At 51.2% G+C, this 20,238-nt stretch overlaps 3 protein-coding genes across 3 annotated transcripts; 2 read left to right on the top strand and 1 right to left on the bottom strand.

Annotated features, from left to right (window-relative positions):
• Positions 1–183: 183 nt before the first annotated feature.
• Positions 184–8,439, top strand: rest (RE1-silencing transcription factor). Its single transcript, XM_030102215.1, has 6 exons — positions 184–306; positions 3,137–3,398; positions 3,484–4,011; positions 4,201–4,361; positions 4,568–4,651; positions 5,585–8,439. The coding sequence occupies exons 2-6, from the start codon at positions 3,163–3,165 to the stop codon at positions 7,393–7,395; spliced, it is 2,820 nt and encodes a 939-aa protein (XP_029958075.1). The 5' UTR covers positions 184–306; positions 3,137–3,162; the 3' UTR covers positions 7,396–8,439.
• noa1 (nitric oxide associated 1) lies at positions 8,182–12,260 on the bottom strand. The gene is made up of 9 exons (XM_030102225.1): positions 12,010–12,260; positions 10,820–11,791; positions 10,577–10,726; positions 10,394–10,507; positions 9,798–9,886; positions 9,422–9,553; positions 9,242–9,358; positions 9,042–9,159; positions 8,182–8,954 (listed from the first exon to the last, which is right to left on the bottom strand). Exons 1-9 carry the CDS (start codon positions 12,197–12,199, stop codon positions 8,737–8,739), a joined length of 2,100 nt encoding a protein of 699 aa, XP_029958085.1. The 5' UTR covers positions 12,200–12,260; the 3' UTR covers positions 8,182–8,736.
• A 1,553-nt stretch (positions 12,261–13,813) lies between these two features.
• On the top strand, positions 13,814–19,901 carry nipsnap3a (nipsnap homolog 3A (C. elegans)). The gene is made up of 6 exons (XM_030102238.1): positions 13,814–13,948; positions 18,532–18,769; positions 18,882–19,043; positions 19,145–19,294; positions 19,377–19,463; positions 19,560–19,901. The coding sequence occupies exons 1-6, from the start codon at positions 13,880–13,882 to the stop codon at positions 19,634–19,636; spliced, it is 783 nt and encodes a 260-aa protein (XP_029958098.1). The 5' UTR covers positions 13,814–13,879; the 3' UTR covers positions 19,637–19,901.
• Positions 19,902–20,238: the final 337 nt, after the last annotated feature.

Consider the following 20,238-nt stretch of genomic DNA (forward strand, 5'->3'; position numbering starts at 1 on the left):
TACATATTTCTAAGAAACTTTATCAACCGCTATTTGATGTTTACTGATTCCTAAAAACACACTGTCATTGTTATAAAAAAAAAATCAGATTTGCACAATCTATGTTATTGTCCTGAAACTTGGCAGATTTGCAAAAACTTTATTGACTCCCTCCAACATCAGCAGCTACGTGCTGACGTCACGGCCGTGCGTGGCTGTGGAGGAATGTGCGGAAACTTTTCCGTGTGTCGGACAGAAACTTGCAAAGAGGCGAAAACTCGGTGAAAACTTGCGGAAAGTGGCGCAAAGTTTGGCGCTGCGGAATCGGTGAGTGTGCGTGGCGACGGGACTGCGTTTGCCGGGGCGCGCGGCTGGGGCAGCCGGGCCAGTCTGTGGTACGCGGGGCCGTTGGCGATCGGGGTAAAATGGAGGCAGTTGGGCGGAGGAGAAGGCGCTGTCCGGGGCTGATCAGGACCATGGCTAACACTCTGTTCGCGGCCTCCTCCATCAACACTGCTCCAAACGAACACAGTCTTTTACCCCGCAGACGTAAACAGTTGCAGTTTAAAGTGAGGCAATATAATGTAAAATGTTAAAAAGTGGCATTTTAAGTAGAAAAGTTTTTCTTTTTCTAAACAAAAAAGTTGGTTGATCGAGGTCAAATAATACAAATCGTCCTTCTAACCATGCGATATTTACTTCTTTCGCCAGTTTGTTTCGAAACTAAACTATTTTGTTTTGTTCCGGATGTTTTGAAACAACTTTTCCTCCCTCTGTTCACTTCAGATTCACAAGTCTTCAACACTCGATTTAGGTTTCTGAGACGGGTCCGAGGCGTTTGTGGTCTTTTTATGTGCCCTTTTATAAAAGTTCGGCTGAGTTATATAAACATTAGCTTGCCGTTCCAGCCTTTAATTGCGGGGTTCGCGTCTCCTCTGACTGGCTCTTAAATGGAGCGGTTTGTGAAGGAACGTCTGAACGTGTTTCTCTGTCGCTGTCGACTGAACCGTGGTGCTGTTTCAAAATGGCCGACAGACCTCCTCACCTTCTTTATTCTCTCTCTGAGGAGTTTCACTCCGCGGCCAGGTGGTACTTGTAGTTTTTAAACATCTTCCTTCAGCCTGTTTTTCTACTTTTAGTGCGATCTCGCCGTGTTGAAAGCTGGAGGAGGGACTCCTCCTTGTTTTGTGATGGAACGCGAGCACAGCTGCTGCTCGTGAAACATCTGGGAAAAAAAACAAACACAATTTTATATCTTGTTCCCTAAAGTTTCTGTGGAAATTTGCATACTCTAATTGTCCTGTAACGCCACTTTTAACTTATCCTGAGTGTGAGTGTGTATGTACATGAGTGACAGAGGCTTTGCGTGTGATACGTGTGTCATTGTGTAACTGTGTGTGTGGTTATCATTGTGTGCCTGTGTCATTTTGTGGGTGTTTTTTTTTCTCTCGTTCTTCTGGATTTGATTTTGTGCCGCTCCACCTTTTGCTTCTCAACTTTGTAGCTCCTCGTGGCTCAGAATGACTCGGTCATTGCTAATGAAGCTGCAGTCTGATGAGCTGGCAGGAATCTTTCTGTTATGATCTTTCAGCCCTGCAGACACAATGTAAATTCCAGAACAACATTGAATGTGGTTACACTTCCATAACAAAATATTATGTGAGAGAACAAATTTCTATCAACAGATACCCATAATGTAGCAAAGTATCACAGCATTTGTAGTTGTTTTATAGTGTAATATTGTTTGAGTGTTAGATTGTTTCAAATATGGCTGCACAATGCAGCAATTAAAATTGAGACTTGAGCATATGACTGTATTTCTAAAGGTGTATAAACTGCTGTGATAACATGAAGTGAAACATGGAGAAAATGAACACAGTTAAATGTATTTGATAGTTAGCAGAGCAACATTAAGAAAAATTTTGATGATAATACAACCTGTCTGAAGTGACCTGCTGCATGCTGATCTTTCGTTCTTCCCAGAGATTTTCATCTGTTGTGGCTTTATTTTCATTCTGTCACTTTATTTTCATTCTGCGTGTGATATTGAACCGTCCAACATAAATTAATGTTCCTTCAGAAGTTAATCAGTGCCACATGCTGAAAAATAGCTCCACAGTGACACTCCCACCTCCAAGTGTCACTGCTGTCAACTTCACTCCAAAACGTGGAGGCATGCGCTAAAGAATGCTCTATGGAACATTCAGAAGTTTGGAAGTTCGTCTTTAATTCCATCCATATATTTCCAGAGAGCTCTGTGCTTTCACTCTTAACGTTTCCTCTGTGACATTTTGGAAACTTTCAATATCATCAGGACTGAATCAGCTAGCACAACTGGCATTGAACTCTCTGATTTCTTTCAGAGTTGTCTTGTGTTTTTGCCCTGTTTTGCTCCATGTGTTTCATTTGCGCTCAACTCTAAACATGCAGATACGGACTTGGCTTTCTGTCCATCTCCTAACTTCATAATGTGACTAATTTGTTACATTTCCAGGGAGATTCAACAGAGTTGTGTCACTGATGTCCTGTGGGGGCAGCACTGTGCAGAGTAGCTCATGTGCAACTAGCAAAAGGAAAAAAAGAAGGCAACGTGACCTGGAAGACAACAGCAACGTTGGGTCTCTTTTGATAGAAGTATATTTCCAACATTACCCCAATTATCTGGATAAAGACTTGCTTCCTCCCACTGTTATTATTCAGTATTACACTTTAGTAGGTGCATTGTTTAACAACCGCATCAACATAAGGGATGACGGTAATATTGGAAACACACAATGGCATATCCATAACCGGAGCATCAGTGGACCTTTACTGTAGATAGTGTTGTATACTAATATTCTTACTTTCTGGTCATCAAGTCCAGCAGCGTCGGCAGCCATTTGAGTTCCTAATTAGCTGATGAAGAGATGTTGGTGATACCAGGTGATACCAGTTGAATGATGTGACAATACTAACACCAGACTGGATCAATAACTTGGTTGGATGGGTACTGGTGAAGGTTAAAAGAGGTCTTCTGAGGTTAAAAATCTGACTCTGGGTTTAAGCTGTGAGTGTAGGTGACATACTGTGGTTCCCAGCATCTCAGAGGGACACCAGGTTTCAGGAATGGAACTTGTGATTGTTCTGTCTAACCTTCAGTTCATTGTCCTGTGTGTAGCTGTTGGTGTGTGGAGGACTGGCAACATGTCAACCCAGGCCGTGTACGCCGTGGAGATGTTTCCGGTGGGTGTGCCGGTCATGGAGGATCTTTCAAGGAACACGCTGCCCGCCCCGCAGCTCGTCATGCTGGCCAACGTGGCGGCAGTGACGGCCGCGGAGGGCAGTGGCGATGGCGGCAGCGCCGCGGATGAGAAAGAAATGATGGAGCTGAAGACGGTGGGGTGTAGTTACTCAGACAGCGAGGATGAGGGCATCATCAGGTGAGGGGAAAGAACATCATTTCTTCACACAAACGCTTCACCACAGGAACATCTGCTGACTCGACTCTTGTTTGTGTGAGAGCAGATACAGCTACGACAACCAGAACCACTTGGAGGTGTGTATCGTGGAATATCCCGACTCTCCTGCGCCCAACGCGATGCCTGTGGAGGAGGACGAGGGGGACAAGGCCGAGGACCTGTCTCAGCCACAAACACCCGCCCCCCCCGCCGCGGACGAAACGCCACAGCAAGGCCCCAAACGCAAAGAGGCCCCTGCCGTCACCCCGGACAGCGCCAAGAAGAAGAAGCCATTCCACTGCAAGCCGTGTCACTTCCAGGCCCAGAACGAGCAGCAGTTCGTGGAGCACCTGAGCAGCCACAGCGTCAGCAAGATGATGGTGGTGAACAAAGTGGAGGGCCGCAGCAAGACCAGGACCAAGGAGGCCGACGCCGCGCCGGCTGCCACCAGCGAGCAGGCGGAGAATGGCGGGGAGGCCAACGGGGGCGACAGCAAAGGGCTGATCCGGTGCGAGCGCTGTGGCTACAACACCAACCGATACGACCACTACATCGCACACCTGAAGCACCACAGCAAAGAGGGCGACGATCACAGGTAACACCCGAGCAGCTGCTGTCAGATCGACAGCAACAGATTTTTATACCTTGAGTCCCCATCAATCTACACCTAGCTCTCAAAGTTATCGCGCCACCGTTTATGTGAAAGTCTTATTATTTGAACCTCTTTTTGTATTTTCTTAGATGACACTTGGTGTGTGTTTTCTTGTTTTTTTCCCCCCTCCAGGGTTTTTAAGTGCACCCTGTGTCCATACACCACGGTCAGCCAGTACCACTGGAGAAAACACCTGAGGAATCATTTCCCCAGCAAGCTGCACACCTGCAGCCAGTGTTCGTACTTCTCTGACCGCAAGAGCAACTACATCCAGCACATCAGAACACACACAGGTGAGACACTACAACCCACACATTTACGCAGTTGACAGCGTGTGTGTGTGTGTGTGACAGAAGCTACGTCAAAACCCAAATGATTACAAATACAATTAACATGTCAGCTCACCCACAGGTGATGAACTACATGCTTTGTGTGCGTTTGTGTGGTGGATGGAGGTTAATGGGTGCAGATCAGCAGGTGTTGTCTGTGTGTCACACAGGTGTGCGTCCTTTCCAGTGTCTGTTCTGCGACTACTCCAGCTCCCAGAAGACCCACCTGACCCGACACATGCGAACGCATTCAGGTCAGCGACCCCACAGAGCTGAAAACAGCAGCAGAGGATTTAGCTCCAGCCTGAGCTACATCCACCACTTTCGATCTGCACACGTCTCACTTCTGACTCAACAAACACTCAGTCTCTAATTTGTTAGCGAGAACCACCGATGAGTGGCTTCATTGAAGTGCACAAAACACCCCTGGTTTTTGTAGACCTCAGTCAGAACTGAGTGGCACACCAGTCAGGTATGAGTTACCCAGCAGTAGTTTTAGTAACTGCAGTGATTTTAATAGCTTTGTGATGTTTGTTTTGTAGCAGTCTGTTGTTTTTGTTGCCCTGACTCACTATGGACATTTCTGTTTGTGTTGCTCTCACGGAAGCTTTCGATGTTGGATGACGACGGTAACGCTAACCCCAACCCCACCCCCACACCCACCCCCACACCCCTACCCCCTTGTGGTTGTTGTTGTTGTGTTGTGTGGAATTTGCTGGAGAGATCGATGTGAAAACTCAGCACAGTCTGTTGAACTTTGACCTGAAGAACACAAACCGTTCTTGAACTGAATTTCTTTGTGAATCAATAAACCTTCAGAGCTGTGGGAAACTATGAAATGAGCAGAGCGAGGGAAAAGTTACCAACGGCAAAGAGAAAAATCTGATTGATCACCAGGCTAACTGCTCACTTCCAGTTTCCTGCATCTGTGAAGGTTTAATGTCTAATGAGGACATGAAACATCAGAAATATTTGTGTTTGACGTTAAACACGACGGTAATGACTTCAACGTTGAATCAACTTGTCGCTTCTGAAGTCAGTATCTGAAAATATTCGTCTTAGAGACGTAATTAGTAACAGTTGTAGTATGGTTAAACTCACCTGCTGCATGGCTGTTTCCAGCTTGCCCACTCGTCACCTGACACCCCCCCCAGTGTAATAACTCCATGTCTTCTCTTGGTGTACAGGCGAGCGCCCTTTCAAGTGTGAGAGCTGCAGCTACCTGGCAGCCAATCAGCACGAGGTGACCCGGCACGCCAGGCAGGTCCACAACGGTCCCAAGCCCCTGTCCTGCCCGTACTGCGAGTACAAGACAGCTGACCGCAGCAACTTCAAGAAGCACGTAGAGCTGCACATTCACCCTCGCCAGTTCCTCTGCCCGCTCTGCAAGTACGCCGCCTCCAAGAAGTGCAACCTGCAGTACCACATCAAGTCCCGCCATTCTGGCTGCAACGTGTCCGTGGACATTTCCAAGGTCAAGCTGAAAAAGAAACCCACCGCGGACGGAGCAGAGGAGAGTCCAGAGGCCAAGAAGGCGGAAACGTCCTACAGCGTCGAGGACGACTTCGATGTGGACGACGCAGACGAGGACTCGAGCCCCATCAACCTGTCTATCGGAAAGAGCAGTCAGGCCACTCAAACGGTGCAGAGCAGGTCTCTAGTGAAACCTGCCATCAACCCCGAGAAGGAGAAGGTGGTGAAGGTAAAAGAGAAGCCGGAACCAGAGAGAAAAGTCGCCAAAAGGCAGAAGAAGGTGGAGAAGGTCCCTGTGAGTCCTGCGGATAGCACAGCTGTCAAAGAAACTCAAGCAGCGGTTGAGAACTCCGACAAGGTCAAGAGACGAATCAAGAAGGTTTCAGCTGAGAAAGCAACGGTTCAGGACCAACAAGAAGGATCCCTAGTCCTCGCAGACCAAACGGAGACAGAGAATTATAACCAGCAAAGGTCAGAGGAAGCAAGGTCAGGGAAACAGAAGACGAAGAAAGAGCATCAGAAGGTTAACCAGAAGGAGAACAAAAACCTGAACAAACCCCAAAAGTCTGGATCCAAGAAGTCTGACAAAAACACAGAACATGCAGAAGATGCTGTGAAACCTGACGGTCCTGATAAGACTCCGAAAGAACAGAGGTTCAAGGTAAAAGCTGAAAAGAGGAAGGCTGGAGAGGCTTTAGATCTGTCAAAGAAGTCTGGTACTCCCACTAAGACCAGAAAGCTGAAAGCCAAACCTGCTCCAGAAGACACCGTCAAGACTGAGCTCAACACTGCGGTGCGCAAATCCACAGGGGCCGGCTCAGGAAACCAGAAGAAGCCCAGAACAAAGAAATCTGCCAGCCCTCTGCAAACTGTGGATGCAGCCCTAGACAAGGCCATTAGTCCGTCCACTGAAGCTCCAGAAAGTTATTCTGCAGAAACCTGCTCAGACAAGACTGGAGCAGGACCCAAGATGGCGGAAACCCATTCCAACCCAACAGGGACCAGATCCAACGCAGCTGGAAGCGGGCCTGGAAAGGCAGCAGCCAGTCCTGCTGTGTCAAATGCAGAGACAAAAGAAATTCCCCCCACAGGGTTTCAGAAGTCTGGCAAGAAACGCTCACAGGAAGAGGAGGTTTCTTCAAGCAGCAGCTCCGGCGAGCTCACTCCCCCTGTGCCGGTCTTCCTGAAACCCACGTCTCCGCCTCCTCTGGTGATACGGAACAAACCCGCGGTTCACGAGGACGACGAGGGGATCCACAGCAGCCACGAGGGCGGCAGCGACATCAGCGACAGCGCCTCCGAGGGCAGCGACGACTCTGGCCTCCACAGCAACGACGCTTCCTCGGGTAAGATGCCGAACGACCCCGAAACGCCCACCGACGAGATCCCCACGCCAACAGAGCTCAAGAGCCACATGTGCATCTTCTGCGACCGCACATTCCCACTGGAGGTGGAGTACCGCCGCCACCTGAACCGCCACCTCGTCAATGTCTACTACATGGACGCCACAAAGGCTTCAGAGTGAGGAACACTGTCCGCACGTTTCATCGTCAGCTGTATTTGCATGTTTGTACATCTGAACTGTTCAAATTTTACGGTTTTACGTCCAGTTGCCTTTAATGCTGGGAAGCTACCCTGAATGCATCATCCTGCGGGTTCCAAGAGCCAGCCAGACATCCTCTCTGGTTCGTGATCCTCCAGGTTCCAGACAGCCGAACACCACTGCCTTTGAATTCTGAAACTGAATAAACCTATACGCAACAAAAAGCTAACGGTAGACTAGCAAGTAATGACATGACTGTACTGTCAGAACCAATCAGCTTCCAGCTTCTTTCACCTCTGTAACTAAAACCTTTGACGAAATACGAGAAAGTGATCAAGGTTTGATGAAAAGGACTGATCTGAAACCAGCCTTGAACCCATCTTTGTTAACTGTGATTATCTAACGTCTCTATCAGATTCTGTTTTTATGTGTTTGAGCCCGATTGATTTCACACATCAACTGATAGCGTGCCGAATTGAGGCCTGTTGAGCAACCAGAAAGGCTCAGACCCTGAACAGGCTGACCTTGATGGCAAGACGACGTCAAGCGAGTTGACGACACGGACCTGGGAGTTCTTCATCACGCTCGGTGGCCCCGACAATCAGCGGACCTCTTCTCTGTGCCGATGTGTGTCAGGCTGGATGGCGATGGAGCGGCAGACAAATGTAAACAGCAAATCACGCAAATGTGAAACTGACATTGCCATCCTCCTTGGTCATTCTGTAAACACATCGCCACTTAGCTTCTGCAGACAAATTCACGCTTCTTTTAATCTTCTTGTAGGACATTATCAAGTCTGAGTTTCATGCTATGGGCAGGTCAGAGCTCTGTGCATCGGTTGTTGATGGATCAGTTTAACGGTGATGTAATGAACAGTTGATGAGGCCTAGATCAAATGACTGTTTGTCTGAACTGTTTTGTGTGTGTGTGTGTATGTGTGTGTGGAGGGGTACTGTATTGTACTAACACCAGCTTTAATCTGCTTCACTTTATTCTGCTCTTTTTTAAATAAAACCCGTCAGTGTGTAACCATGTGTGTCGTTCAGCTGGTGTTTGAGGCATTCACACACACTCACACAAATGATTTAACTCCATATAAAACAAAACAAATAATGAGGGATAAAGTAACATGAACCATAAACTGATCTGGGAAACAGAATACTTGATAGAAAAACAATCCATAATAATTGATCCTGGTGATCTTGAAAGTCTCATCTCCATGGAAACTGGTTGCTCCGTAGTGACGTCGGTCCAGCTGATGGTCCACAAACGACTCCGCCCAAACTGCAAAGTGAGAGACACTGCACTGGGAAACGGATCAGTTCATTTCTTCTTGCTGGTGGCTGTCCCACCACCCAGCAGTCGCTTGTCCGGTTGCCATTTGAGTTGTTTGTACGCGGGCGTCTTTCGGATCCGCTCTCCTTTCAGAGACACGATGCGGGGAAGCAGCGGCGGCGTCCTCAGCCGTGAACCTGCCGCCAGCGGGCCGTGAACCTTCAGGAGGAGCTGATCGCCCTCCACCGCCGTCACCGCCACCCAGCCTGGGGGGGGGGGTGAAACCGGAAAAATGGTCAAACAAGCCGGCAGAGCAGGAACAGAGCAGCCTGTTAGACGTCCGGTTGGCGTACCTGCAGACGACAGCGTGATATCAGCAGCTGCCTCCAGGTAACCTCGGCCCTCCAGCCTGAACTCCTGAGGAACCAGCGCAGGAAATTCCTTCATCCGATCCCGGCCTCCCAGTGGAACCTGAAACCGACAGAAAGGAGTCAAACCCACAGACACCCCAACGGACTGCGTCCTCGGTGCGAGCGTGGCCTCTGCGGCTCACCCCCAGCAGCGTGTTCCCGGCGTGTTTCTCGTAGACCTCGTCAGCTTTTTCCACACTTGTGACGTGGATGGGGATCCGGGAAGAGGTCAGAACTGAAAACCAGCAGGATGCGTTTCCCTGGAGAGACGCACGGAGTCAGAACCGGCCTGCCGGAGCGCCCCCTGCTGCGCACGCGCTCACCTGGAGGAAGTCGATCCTGAACAGGGCTCCGACAAACAGGCTCATGTTGGGCTTCAGCACAAACGTCCGAGGGATGAGAGCCACAGACGGGACCACCAGCCGGACCTCCTGATCGCTCAGCACATTCAACACCTGGGAGGGAGACACGAGGAGACAGGACTCAAAACCAAACCCAACATTCTATTGTCTTACTGGGTTTTCTGTAATTTTACTGACAGATGAAACAGATCACGGAGAAGAAGAAGAAGAAATGTGTCGATTGTGTTTCAAGTTGTGGTTCACAAATGAGAACGACTGAAGTGTGTGAGTGTGTGTGTGTGTGTGTGTGTGTGTGTGTGTGTGTGTGTGTGTGTGTGTGTGTGTGTGTGTGTCCTACATCGAGCTCCTTCAGGATTCCCGGGGTGTCGTACAGCCAGCGAGCGTCTTTGAGTTCATTATGGCTGAGCTCCTCCTTGCAGCTGTTGTCTGTGGGGGTCAAAGGTCACACAGGTCAGAGATAGCTCCAAGTACACAAACACACTCAACAAAAAGTAACAGAAACACACGGAGCTGTGATGTGATTAAACATCTTGTGTCAACAGCTCTGCTCTTTTCTGAGCAGTCTTCACCGCCCGCTGTTTTCTGTGTTCTTGAAATCAATGACAATAAGATTTGACCATTCTGTGGAATTAATAAGCGAAGAAAACTCATGAAAAATGTGAAAAACATGGCATTAAACACATCATCAAAGGCCGGATGTTCAGTAGGAGGAATAGAGATGAACTACACTCCAACCTCATGGACTCACAGCTTCAAGGCTCAGATTAAATGAATGTTATCCTCATTATGACTCTTCAGTTGGTTCAGTCACGATTTCTGGTCACACGGTGGTGTAGTGGTTTGTGCTCTTGCCTCACAGTGACAAGTGTGGAGTTTGCATGTTCTCGTATGCTAAACGTGACGTACTGTGGCTGCGGGAGTCGGTTCAATCACCTGTCGGTTTAATCATGTCTCCATCGTCGTCTTCTCCAAACGCCAAGCTGTCTGGATCGAACTCGATCTCACTGCTTCTGCGTACGCTCGGCCGGAACGTTCTGCCCACTCGACCTGAGCAGGCCAAGAAGAGGTCAGATGGGCTTTGACGAGCCCCACACGCCCCGCCCCCCCTCTACTCACCCACGAGGTAGCCCTGCTGACTGAAGCGCTTCAGTCGGCGCCGCTCCTCCTGCGACGGCTCGCTCTCCGCCTGCAGCCGCTCCTGGCGCCGGAACATCCTGTGCGGCGTGGGGTTGATGATGGGGAACTTCAGCAGGTTCAGAGTGGTCCCTGAACGCGACACGACGGGAGACGGTCACATGACCACCAGCGGAGGCGGGAGACGAACGCTGCCTCCCATCGTGCTCTGGGGGCGGGGCTTACCGGGCCACGGGCTGATGGTGGCCTTGTGGATGACGTCGGAGGCTCGGGACTTGCAGTAGTCGGACTCCAGCAGCGTGTTGAAGAGCGTGGACTTCCCGGCGTTGGCGCTGCCCACCAGGTACACGTCTCCGCTGTACTTCCAGGACCGCTGCAGCCTGGAGATCAGGTTCTCCACTCCGTAGCCGGTCTTGGCGCTGATCAGGTGGACGTCGGTCACCTGTTCGCCGAAGCCGGCGTCCTGACAGTACTGAGTGAGCTGCCGCTTGACGCGCTGCAGGTAGTTGGGGGCGTCGGCGGGCAGCATGTCCACCTTGTTGCCGAGGACAACGATGTGTTTGTTGGCGCCCACTAGCTCGGGGAGGTCGGGGACGATGGAGTCCGGCAGGTCCACCAGGTCCACCACGAGCAGCACCAGAGCGCGGAGCGGCCGGATGCGCCGCACCACGTCCCGGTACTGGTCCCGGGTCACCTGCAGGCTCAGCGCCTGGTGGTGGTGGGTCAGCAGGTGGCAGCGCTGGCAGGTGGCGGCGCCCAGACCGTCCTCCGCAAGCAGCTTCTTGTACTTCTCGCTGGGCAGGTACCCGGGAACGCTGACGGAGGTGCAGTGCAACATGGCGCCGCAGCCGGAGCAGCACGTGTCGCTGACCGGCTCGTCCACATCCGGAGTGCCAAAGACCCGGTGCTCACCTTTCCCCTTCTTCTTCTTTTTCTTCTTCTTTGAGGCCACCAGGCTCTCATCCAGCGGGAAGTCCGCATCATGGAACTGGATCAGAGAGTCCAGCTTCTCCTCCTGCACATTTTCGACCTTCAACGCCTGCAACTGACGCTCCAAAGACCTCGGATGATTCTGAGGGGGGGCCAGACCAAAACCAATACCAAGACCAAGACCAGGATCAGGACCAGGATCAGGAACACAGGCGGCCTTCAGGTGATTGACCAGGTCTTTCTCCTCCCGGTTGGGCTCCTCCAGATCTGAGAGAAGATCATCTGGTGTTATTTACAGTATATTTCTGTCTTTAACTCTAGAACCATAAACGTCAGGACACCCTGTGTTATTTATATGTTGCTGAATAACTTTATTCTGAAATCTTTGTTCTACCCACTAATACAAAGTAACCTAATGTAAGGCTGTCACGTGTCTTTGTATGCTATATTCACAACAGATCGACCTGTCCACCCGTACCGCTCACCAACACAGTCCAGGAACACGAACTGCTCCTCCAGGTTCGGGTCCACGGTGCAGCTCCTGGCTCCTCCGCGGGTCAAGCCGCGAGCCGCCGCCACGCGGGAGCGGCGGGTCGGCGCCGCGCCGCCGGCCGCGGCAGAGGCGACGCTCCGGCACAGCTGGCGGCGGAAACACATCTGGACCACCTGCAACATGATGACCGCTGCACGTGACCCCCAGCCACCCCGAGCTGCCCCGCACGCTTCTCAAATCACAACTTCAACACCGGATGTGACGACATATTCCTCACTCTGTTCCGTTTCCGGTAAAGTTTTTCTTAAATATATATTTTTAAGAGAACTCCACCTTATAGCGCATGACCACATCGGAGGTTTCATATAACATGACGGTGAATAATAATGATCAGTTAAATATTGATCCGCTCAGACACGAAGAGGCTTTAATATAGTGACGTCACAGTTCACGACTGACAGGAGGTCTCACTCCGCGTGAAATGCAGCGAAAAAACTAAGACAAGAATAGAGCAGGGGCGTCAAACAGAGGGCCAGTGGCCCAGAACAGGCACCCAAGAGGCTCCAAATAGGCCCGCAAAACCACCAAACAAGTTTTAAAGTTCTCAGAGAAGCAAAGTACTTAAGATTAATGGACACAATACAACAGATGTCAGTGAAAAATAACTGTTTCAAAGCAGCCTCAAAGCCACGGACTTCTCACTGTATTTTCCACCAAAGTTAAAATGTTTCTAATATTGAGACTGTAGTAATCAGGAGGATTAGGATTCATATTTATTGTCATTACACATGTACAAGCACAGAGTACTGAAAAGTTATTAGGGCTTTCCACCCAGAAGTGCAGTCTAACTCGCATTGTTATACATTTTTACAGAAAAAAAAATTGTGCAAGGAAGCCCCTGAAACAGTCCAGCTCATCACAGCAGGGTGCAGGATGTTGGCAGGAAAGGCAGACATGGAACGCAATAACCAGGTTGTGGGCATAGTATACAGAAATATCTGTTTCGAGTATCAGCTGGAGACTCCAGAGTCTAGATGGAGCACACCTCCGAAAGTGGTGGAGAACGACCAAGCCAAGATCTCATGGGACATCAAGATTCAGACTGACAATCTGTTGATGGGCAATCGACCTGACATAGAGGTGGTGGCTAAACATCGGAGGAGAGTAGTAGTGATCGATGTAGCAATCCCTAGTGACAGTAACATCAGGAAGAAGGAACACGAAAAGCTGGAGAAAGGATGTGGGGTGTGAAGGCAACAGTGGTGCCAGTAGTGAAGGGGCAGTAGGGGCAGTAGCCCCCAAGCTGGATGCATGGCTCCAGGAAATACCGAGAACATCTGGGACCTCTGTCCAGAAGAGTGCAGTGCTGGGTTCCAGGCCTCTGGCAGAGGACCCAAGCTGACCTTTCCATAGTTAATCGTGCTTTGAGTTGCATTTTTTAAACTCTTTTTTTAAAAACTCTGTTTCAAGGAAGTTTTCAGTGTATAATGTAAAGTAGTCATCAGTCTAAACAATCAACTATAAAGTTGAAATCAATGTTAAAAAAAAAAAACAGTTTTCAAACTTTCTATATTTACGATTATTCACGGGTTATGTTGAACTGCTAAGTGTGAACCACTTCGGGCAGCCTTGGTTGTTTTTAAACGTGCTATATTAAGAAAGATGACTTGGCTTGTCTTGATCCGGGGGAGGAGGGTATGGGGGGAGTCAAACAGGGCCGCAGAGAGAACAGGTGCCTGGTTGTGCAGGTCTTTTCCTGTGCGGAGTGAGATGTCCTGTCCCAGAGAAGTGAGCCACCCATCACGAGCTGTTTTTTCTGTGCTTCTCTGCAGCTCTGAGGTTGTTGCTTCTCGCTGGGCAGCATGCTGAATTTGCGCTGTGCACTGAGATCCGCCGCGCTCCTGCGCGCTCCCGCTGCTGCTGCTGCTCAGGTGAGTCCACACCGGAACCAGACCCAGATCTGAACCGGATCAGGACTGGGCTCAGTCTAAACTCCCAGAACCCCCCGGGTTGACCTGCAGCCAACTAACTCCAGGGCTGCAGCTCGTTCTCTGATTCACTCATTCACCCTCACCAGGTTCTGGTTCTGGTTCTGGTTCTGGTTCTGAATGTGGTTCTGATTGTGGGGTCGTCCTTGTGTCACGTGTATATGTCTCTGATCTTTGGACTGGTTCCAGTTAATGGTTGGAACCGCGAGTTTAACATTAACCCGCCCAGGGGCCCCAAAGAGAGGACCGTGAACTCACCATGAACGCACCATGTATACTTCAAGCCTTCACTCTCTCCCCGAGAACTCCAGCTTCCTCTCCACAGGTCCTGTCCTCATTTAACCTTTCTGTCACTTCCAGAACCCAGAGAGAACTGTAGCTGTTGGAAGGATCCAGCAGGGGGCAGCAGAGGACTGACAGTGTGCCTCTACAATAGACATGTCACATATTTGAGAAACATGTTTCCCTCATGATTTTTGAACTCAGACTTTAGTTTTCATGAATGGGTGCATGCTCCCTGCATGTGGGAGCATGATATTGTGAGATATGTAAAGTTATTTGCAGTTGTTTTGCTTGCTTTTATAACTACAGTGTGGGAAAATAACTTTGTGTAGATGAAATAGTTTAGGTTAAATGTGGGGAAACTTCTGTGCTACAATTGTATTGTGTAAATGGTAGTGTCTTAATTTGATTATTGGGCAAAGTGAAGCTTGTACATTTTGTTCATATTTGACCTCCACTTGAAATTGTTAACAGCACTTTATTCACTTAAAGCTAGGGTAGGCGATGTTGTCCAAAAGCACTTTTTGTCATACTGAGTGAAATGCTCCTTTCCCCATGGGAGAAGTCAATACATTATGTGGACGGAAAAAGGTGCAGAAAAAATCTGACAACTGTAGCGGCCAAAGGACAGTAAAAACTCCAACCAATCGTAACGAACCAATCAGATGCCGTGCTCCGCTGTCTGAACAGCCCCGTCTGCTCCGCTCCGTCTGTGTGTGTGTGTGACCGCCTCTTGGTAATTATGTCGTGCAACAAAGTATCATAGTATTGTGTGCAAAGCTTCCGGGTAAAAGAGGATGTATGGTCACCCTAGGCTTGGAGCGGGGTCCCACTTGAAAACATTAGGTGCGTTCACGATGGCAAAGCCAGAGGTAGACGGAGCTAGACGAAGTAGACGGCGCAGCCGTGGGGCGGAGTCATAAGTCTGCCTCCAACTCGGACAACCCTATGGTTCTACTTCGTAAGTGCTTAGCCCGCCTACGGGCTTCGCTAGTGGCACACCTCCAATCTCTGTCCAATCCACTGAGACTATACAAAGCTCGACGCACCCATCCCCCGTACGCAATGGCGCAGCGCCACGCCCCAAACCGACTGTACATAACCTCGGATGGCGCTAAAGCAAACCCTTCTTCTTTCTCAGCATCTCCATGAGACTTAGAAGCCTCTTCTTTACGGATCAAGATTCGACTAAGAATGGATTCGCCGGCCCGGGACTAGTCCCCATCGGGTGTCGGGCCATTCTCCTGCCACTCCTGCGGCATCCTGCTCATCGTGCAGGACTGCCAGGAGCTCTGCTTCCTCTGCCTTGGCTGGCAGCATCACCGCCAGCGGACCTCCTGCCCGGCCTGCCTCGCACTGCCGCTCGAAGAGAGCCAGCGGCGAGCAGCCTTCATGGGCGCAACCTCCCTGGTTCCTGCTGGTGAGGACGACGCCGAGGAGACCGCTGCCCCCGCTGCCGCCACCTACAACTGGGCCGAGATCCACGGCAGCGTCAGCAGCGGCAGCGTCAGCAGCAGCAGCAGTCGCAGCAGCGTGTCGGTGTCACGGAGTTCGACTCCGCCTGCACCGCCTCCCGTCTCCCCCGCGAGCGTGTGGAGCACCTCGCGGGGCTCTTCGCTTCAGCCGCCGAGCACACCGGCCTCGCGCTGCCGCCGCAGCCTCCAGAGCCGGTGCAGAGTGATTTTGCACTCGGGCTGGCAACCCAGTCACGGGCTCGGTCCCAGACTGCGGTGCTATGTCCCGCCGTGCCGTCGTTTAAAGCTCACGTGCAGCGGGACTTGTGTACGCCACTTGCCGCCACCGAGAGTATTCCTGTGTGGAGGGCTGGCCGCCGGTCTCCGGAGTGCCTGCCATTGAGGACTCCGTTCGGCTGTGCCTCCTCCCCCGATCCTCCGCCTGGCCCGGCGGAAAGCACATGCTGCCGTCGGAAAGGGACAGGTGCATGGCGAGCTTCCTGGATCGTGGCTACGCGAGCAGCAACCTGACGTTCGCCCTAGCCATTAACATGACCTTCCTCCTGCGCTCTGTGGTCAAGATCTGCCATGAGAAGTCCCAGCTTTCCCCCAAAGACATCGTGGAAGTCCAAAATGCGGCCAAAGTCCTGATGCGCATGTGCAGAGCCATCGCCGTCAGTGGAGGCCGCATCATGGCCAACGCACAGCTCGCCATGAGGCACCTGTGGCTTGGTCTGTCTTCCTTGTCTGGGCGGGACCAGCGGGGCGTCCTGGGACTCCCCCTGTCCAACTCTTCTCTTTTTGGGCCCAATATACAGGTGATCATCGAGCGCCTGGAGGCAGCAGCACGAGGCTCGCAGCAGCTCACCCCGCACCTCCAGCCCCGCCGCCGCCGCTCCGCAGACCAGTGGCGTCCAGCCCCCTGGAGCACCCGGCACCTGGACAGACCGGACCGTCTTCCCGCCGATCCTCCTTGGGTGCCGATCAGCCCAGATGGTCCCGCGCTCCCGAGACACGGATCGCCCCATCCGCTCAACCCGCACCTGCCAGCAAACATGCATGGTCTTCTTGCCCGGCTGCCGAGTCCCGGGTGGGGTTGCGAACCAGGGATTCCCCGCCTGCCGCTCGGCTCTGCCGCGGTCTGTGGATGTTGTTTATGGTGTTGCGGGAACAGGAGTTCTGCCGCTTACCGTTTTTGGGTTCGCTGCCGCTCCCTGTGTGTGGATCGCGGACCAGGGGTCCCCCCTTCACCTCCTGCCGCTGTGGTTTCCCAGCCGGCGTGTGGGTGTGTCGCTGTGGCGATGCTTTTGTACATCGTGGGCCGCGCTTCGTTGCTAGGTGCCCACCTCGTCCTTCGGGAGTTCTACGGCCGTTCTGGACGTATGGTTTGTTTACTTCCGTCTTATGCACCAATCCCATCAGCAGGCCAGCTGGGAGTACATTCATCGACCTACGGCCTTCGCCTTGGTGAGTAACACTAGCGAAGCCCGTAGGCGGGCTAAGCACTTACAAAGTAGAATTAGTAGTTACTGGATGTAACTCCAGTTCTACGAGTAAGTGCGTGCCCACCTACCTGCTGGCCCAGCTGTCTGCTTCCCTTGTTTTTGCTGACGTCAGAAGAAGGGTTTGCTTTAGCGCCATCCGAGGTTATGTACCCTCGGTGTGGGGCGTGGCGCTGCGCCATCGCGTGGGGGGGATTGGTGCGTCGAGCTTTGTATAGTCTCAGTGGATTGGACAGAGATTGGAGGTGTGCCACTAGCAAAGCCCGTGGGCGGGCACACACTTACTCGTAGAACTGGAGTTACATCCAGTAACTAATTCTCCATGTTTGTGTTTCTCATGACTCCCACCGTGGGGGGTGTTTATTTATGCAAATGAAGCGTGTTATCATTGATGACGAGTGGGCTCGGGTCCAATCCCCTGCCAGGTAGGCCAGGTGGGCCAGGTAGCCGCGGTGAGTTGCTCTCGAGCAGCTCACAGCGGCTGCCTCTGTGACCGATCTCGTTTGGGTCTCACGAGTTTTCGATGCCCAACGTAGGTCCTACGTATCAGTGACGCCGGGCCAAATCTGGGCGGGGTGGCTCAAAAGTCTTAAAAGTCTGCCTCTGGCTTTCTTACGTCGAATGCACCTGTTCGTTGAGATGCGCGGTCACGTTCGTGAGGGTGTGGCGTTGGGCCACACACTGATTGGAGTAGGAGGAGCTTTGGGGGATGGCTTGAGGTGTGACTTTCAAATCTTGCAGGCTCTTCAACATCGTCTACCCTAGCTTTAAATTAAATTTAACTGGAGCTGCAAATCATGTTTTATTCACATTTTATATACAGTGTTTTAACCTTTAAAATGAGGCTTATACAGATAATAAAGTTTCGTGCACAGTTTTGACTAGTAAAAAACTTAATATTTTGCATTTATGAAGTTTCATTTACAGTTTAGTGAGGTCAACAATTTTTGTGCCTAATTTCAATATTTTCACTCTCTAGTAAACTACAGTGAGCTGTTCTCCCAGCTGGCTGCCAATTTCCTCCAGTCAGTGGCTATTTTGTACACTTCATTGATCGATCTTAGGGGAATTATTTTCCCACATTTAACCAATACAATACAGAGAGATTCTGGGGGTCAAGAGTCTATCAGGGAGAATTCAACTTCTCAGACTTCTAGGCCACCACTGAAATTTACAAATGAGATGCAAGAGAGTATCCAGGAATCAGTGCTAAGGGATGTGAAGTATCAGTGGGTGTGATACCAATGGCTCACTCTTCTCATCCCGTTGTTGTGAATTTCCTGGTCAGAGCGGTGCCCTCCCGTCCTCCGGGCTGCAGCGCCATGCAGGCCTGGCCACCGGGCCCCAGCAGAAACAGTCCACCTTCTATGAGCTCCGCACCTACAACATCAGGCCAGACCAGACCACCGCCTTCCTCAAACTGACCAATGAGAAGATCCACCTGCGCACCGCCCACTCCGAGCTGCTGGGCTATTGGAACGTGGAGTACGGTGCCCTGAACCAGGTGTTCCACATCTGGAAGTACGGTGAGGAGCTGCTTCTACTGTGCTACAGTTGAGACATTTCTTCTTTATGTTATCAGAATTAACATTTAGCCCTCCACCCCCAACACACACACACACACACACACACACACAGACAGCTACTCCCAGCGGGCGGGGGTGCGTGCTGCTTTGGCCCAGGATCCGTCCTGGGTCTCAGATTACCTCTCCAAGGCGATCCCCATGCTGACGTCTCAGGACAACGCCGTGGCGTACCTGGTGCCCTGGTGCACTCTGAGGAGGCCGCCACAGGAGGGCGGTAAGCCCCGCCCCCACAGTGACAGCCCTGGTGACATCAGCAGGCCCTGACATCAGGTGTGTGTGTGTGTGTGTGTGTGTGTGTGTGTGTGTGTGTTTCAGGTGTCTTTGAGCTTGTCTCCTTCCGGATGCGCCCAGGAGGCCCGGCTGTGTGGGGCCACTCGTTCCAGGCCGCCCTCACCTCCCATGATGCATCGGGGTACGGCAAGCTGCTGGGAGCTTTCCACAATGAGTACGGACAGATGAACACTGGTAGGAATGACGCCCCCCCCACCTTTACATGGCTTGAGATGACGTCACTGCACGTCAAACAATGTCACTTCCTGTGTTTCAGTTCACGCCCTCTGGTGGTTCGAGAACGCCGACAAGCGGGCCGAACTCCGGCAGAAAGCTCACAACGACGCCAGGGTGGTGGCTGCAGGTGAGGCAGACTTCACACAGCTGCACAGGATTTTTTTTTATTATTTTCTGTTTAAACGTCTGTCTCTAAATATCAGTTTCTGTCCTTCTGTGCCAGTGAGGGAGAGCGTGGCCCACCTGGACTTGCAGACGGCTCGCCTCATGTACGCATGTCCCTTTTCCCCGATGAAGTGAGCCCGCCGTCCTCACGCCTGTTTCCATGACGGCACACAAAACGGTTCTGTAGTTGGAATCTGAGGGCTCTGCCCACTTTTCTGACGAGACCACTCAAAGCTCAGGTTGTAGGTTTTATACTTTACGAAAAATCAAACAGACCTTTTTTTGATTGACAGCAGCAGCTTTCAATCATCTGCCGTCAATATCAGGGTGGGCGGGGCTTCTCTGATCGATTCATTCATGATGTCAAACTAATGAATAAACTCAGTAACTCTGAACACCGCTCACGTGTAATCTATTGTTTTACCTCACTGTGAGTGTGTGTGTGTGTGTGAGTGCTGCCGCTAACACTGAATTTCCACTGTGACATAAAGGGAAATCAATCATCACTTTCATCTTCATCACAGTTTTAACCATCTTCATCAGCAGCCATCGAATTCCCTACAGGGAACAGAGACCTGACAGAAACTCTACACACAGAGACAGAGAGAGTCCAACAGGGAGTCCCCGGTCTGGGATCTCTGAGCCGGGCTCTCGCCGGGGATCCGAACTGGGACCGGGATCATGAGCGGGATCTGGATCTGGATCTGGATCTGACGGTTGTTGGGTTGGACGTCGGC

This window comes from Salarias fasciatus, chromosome 2 (genome assembly GCF_902148845.1).
Source record: "Salarias fasciatus chromosome 2, fSalaFa1.1, whole genome shotgun sequence".
Taxonomy (NCBI): domain Eukaryota; kingdom Metazoa; phylum Chordata; class Actinopteri; order Blenniiformes; family Blenniidae; genus Salarias; species Salarias fasciatus.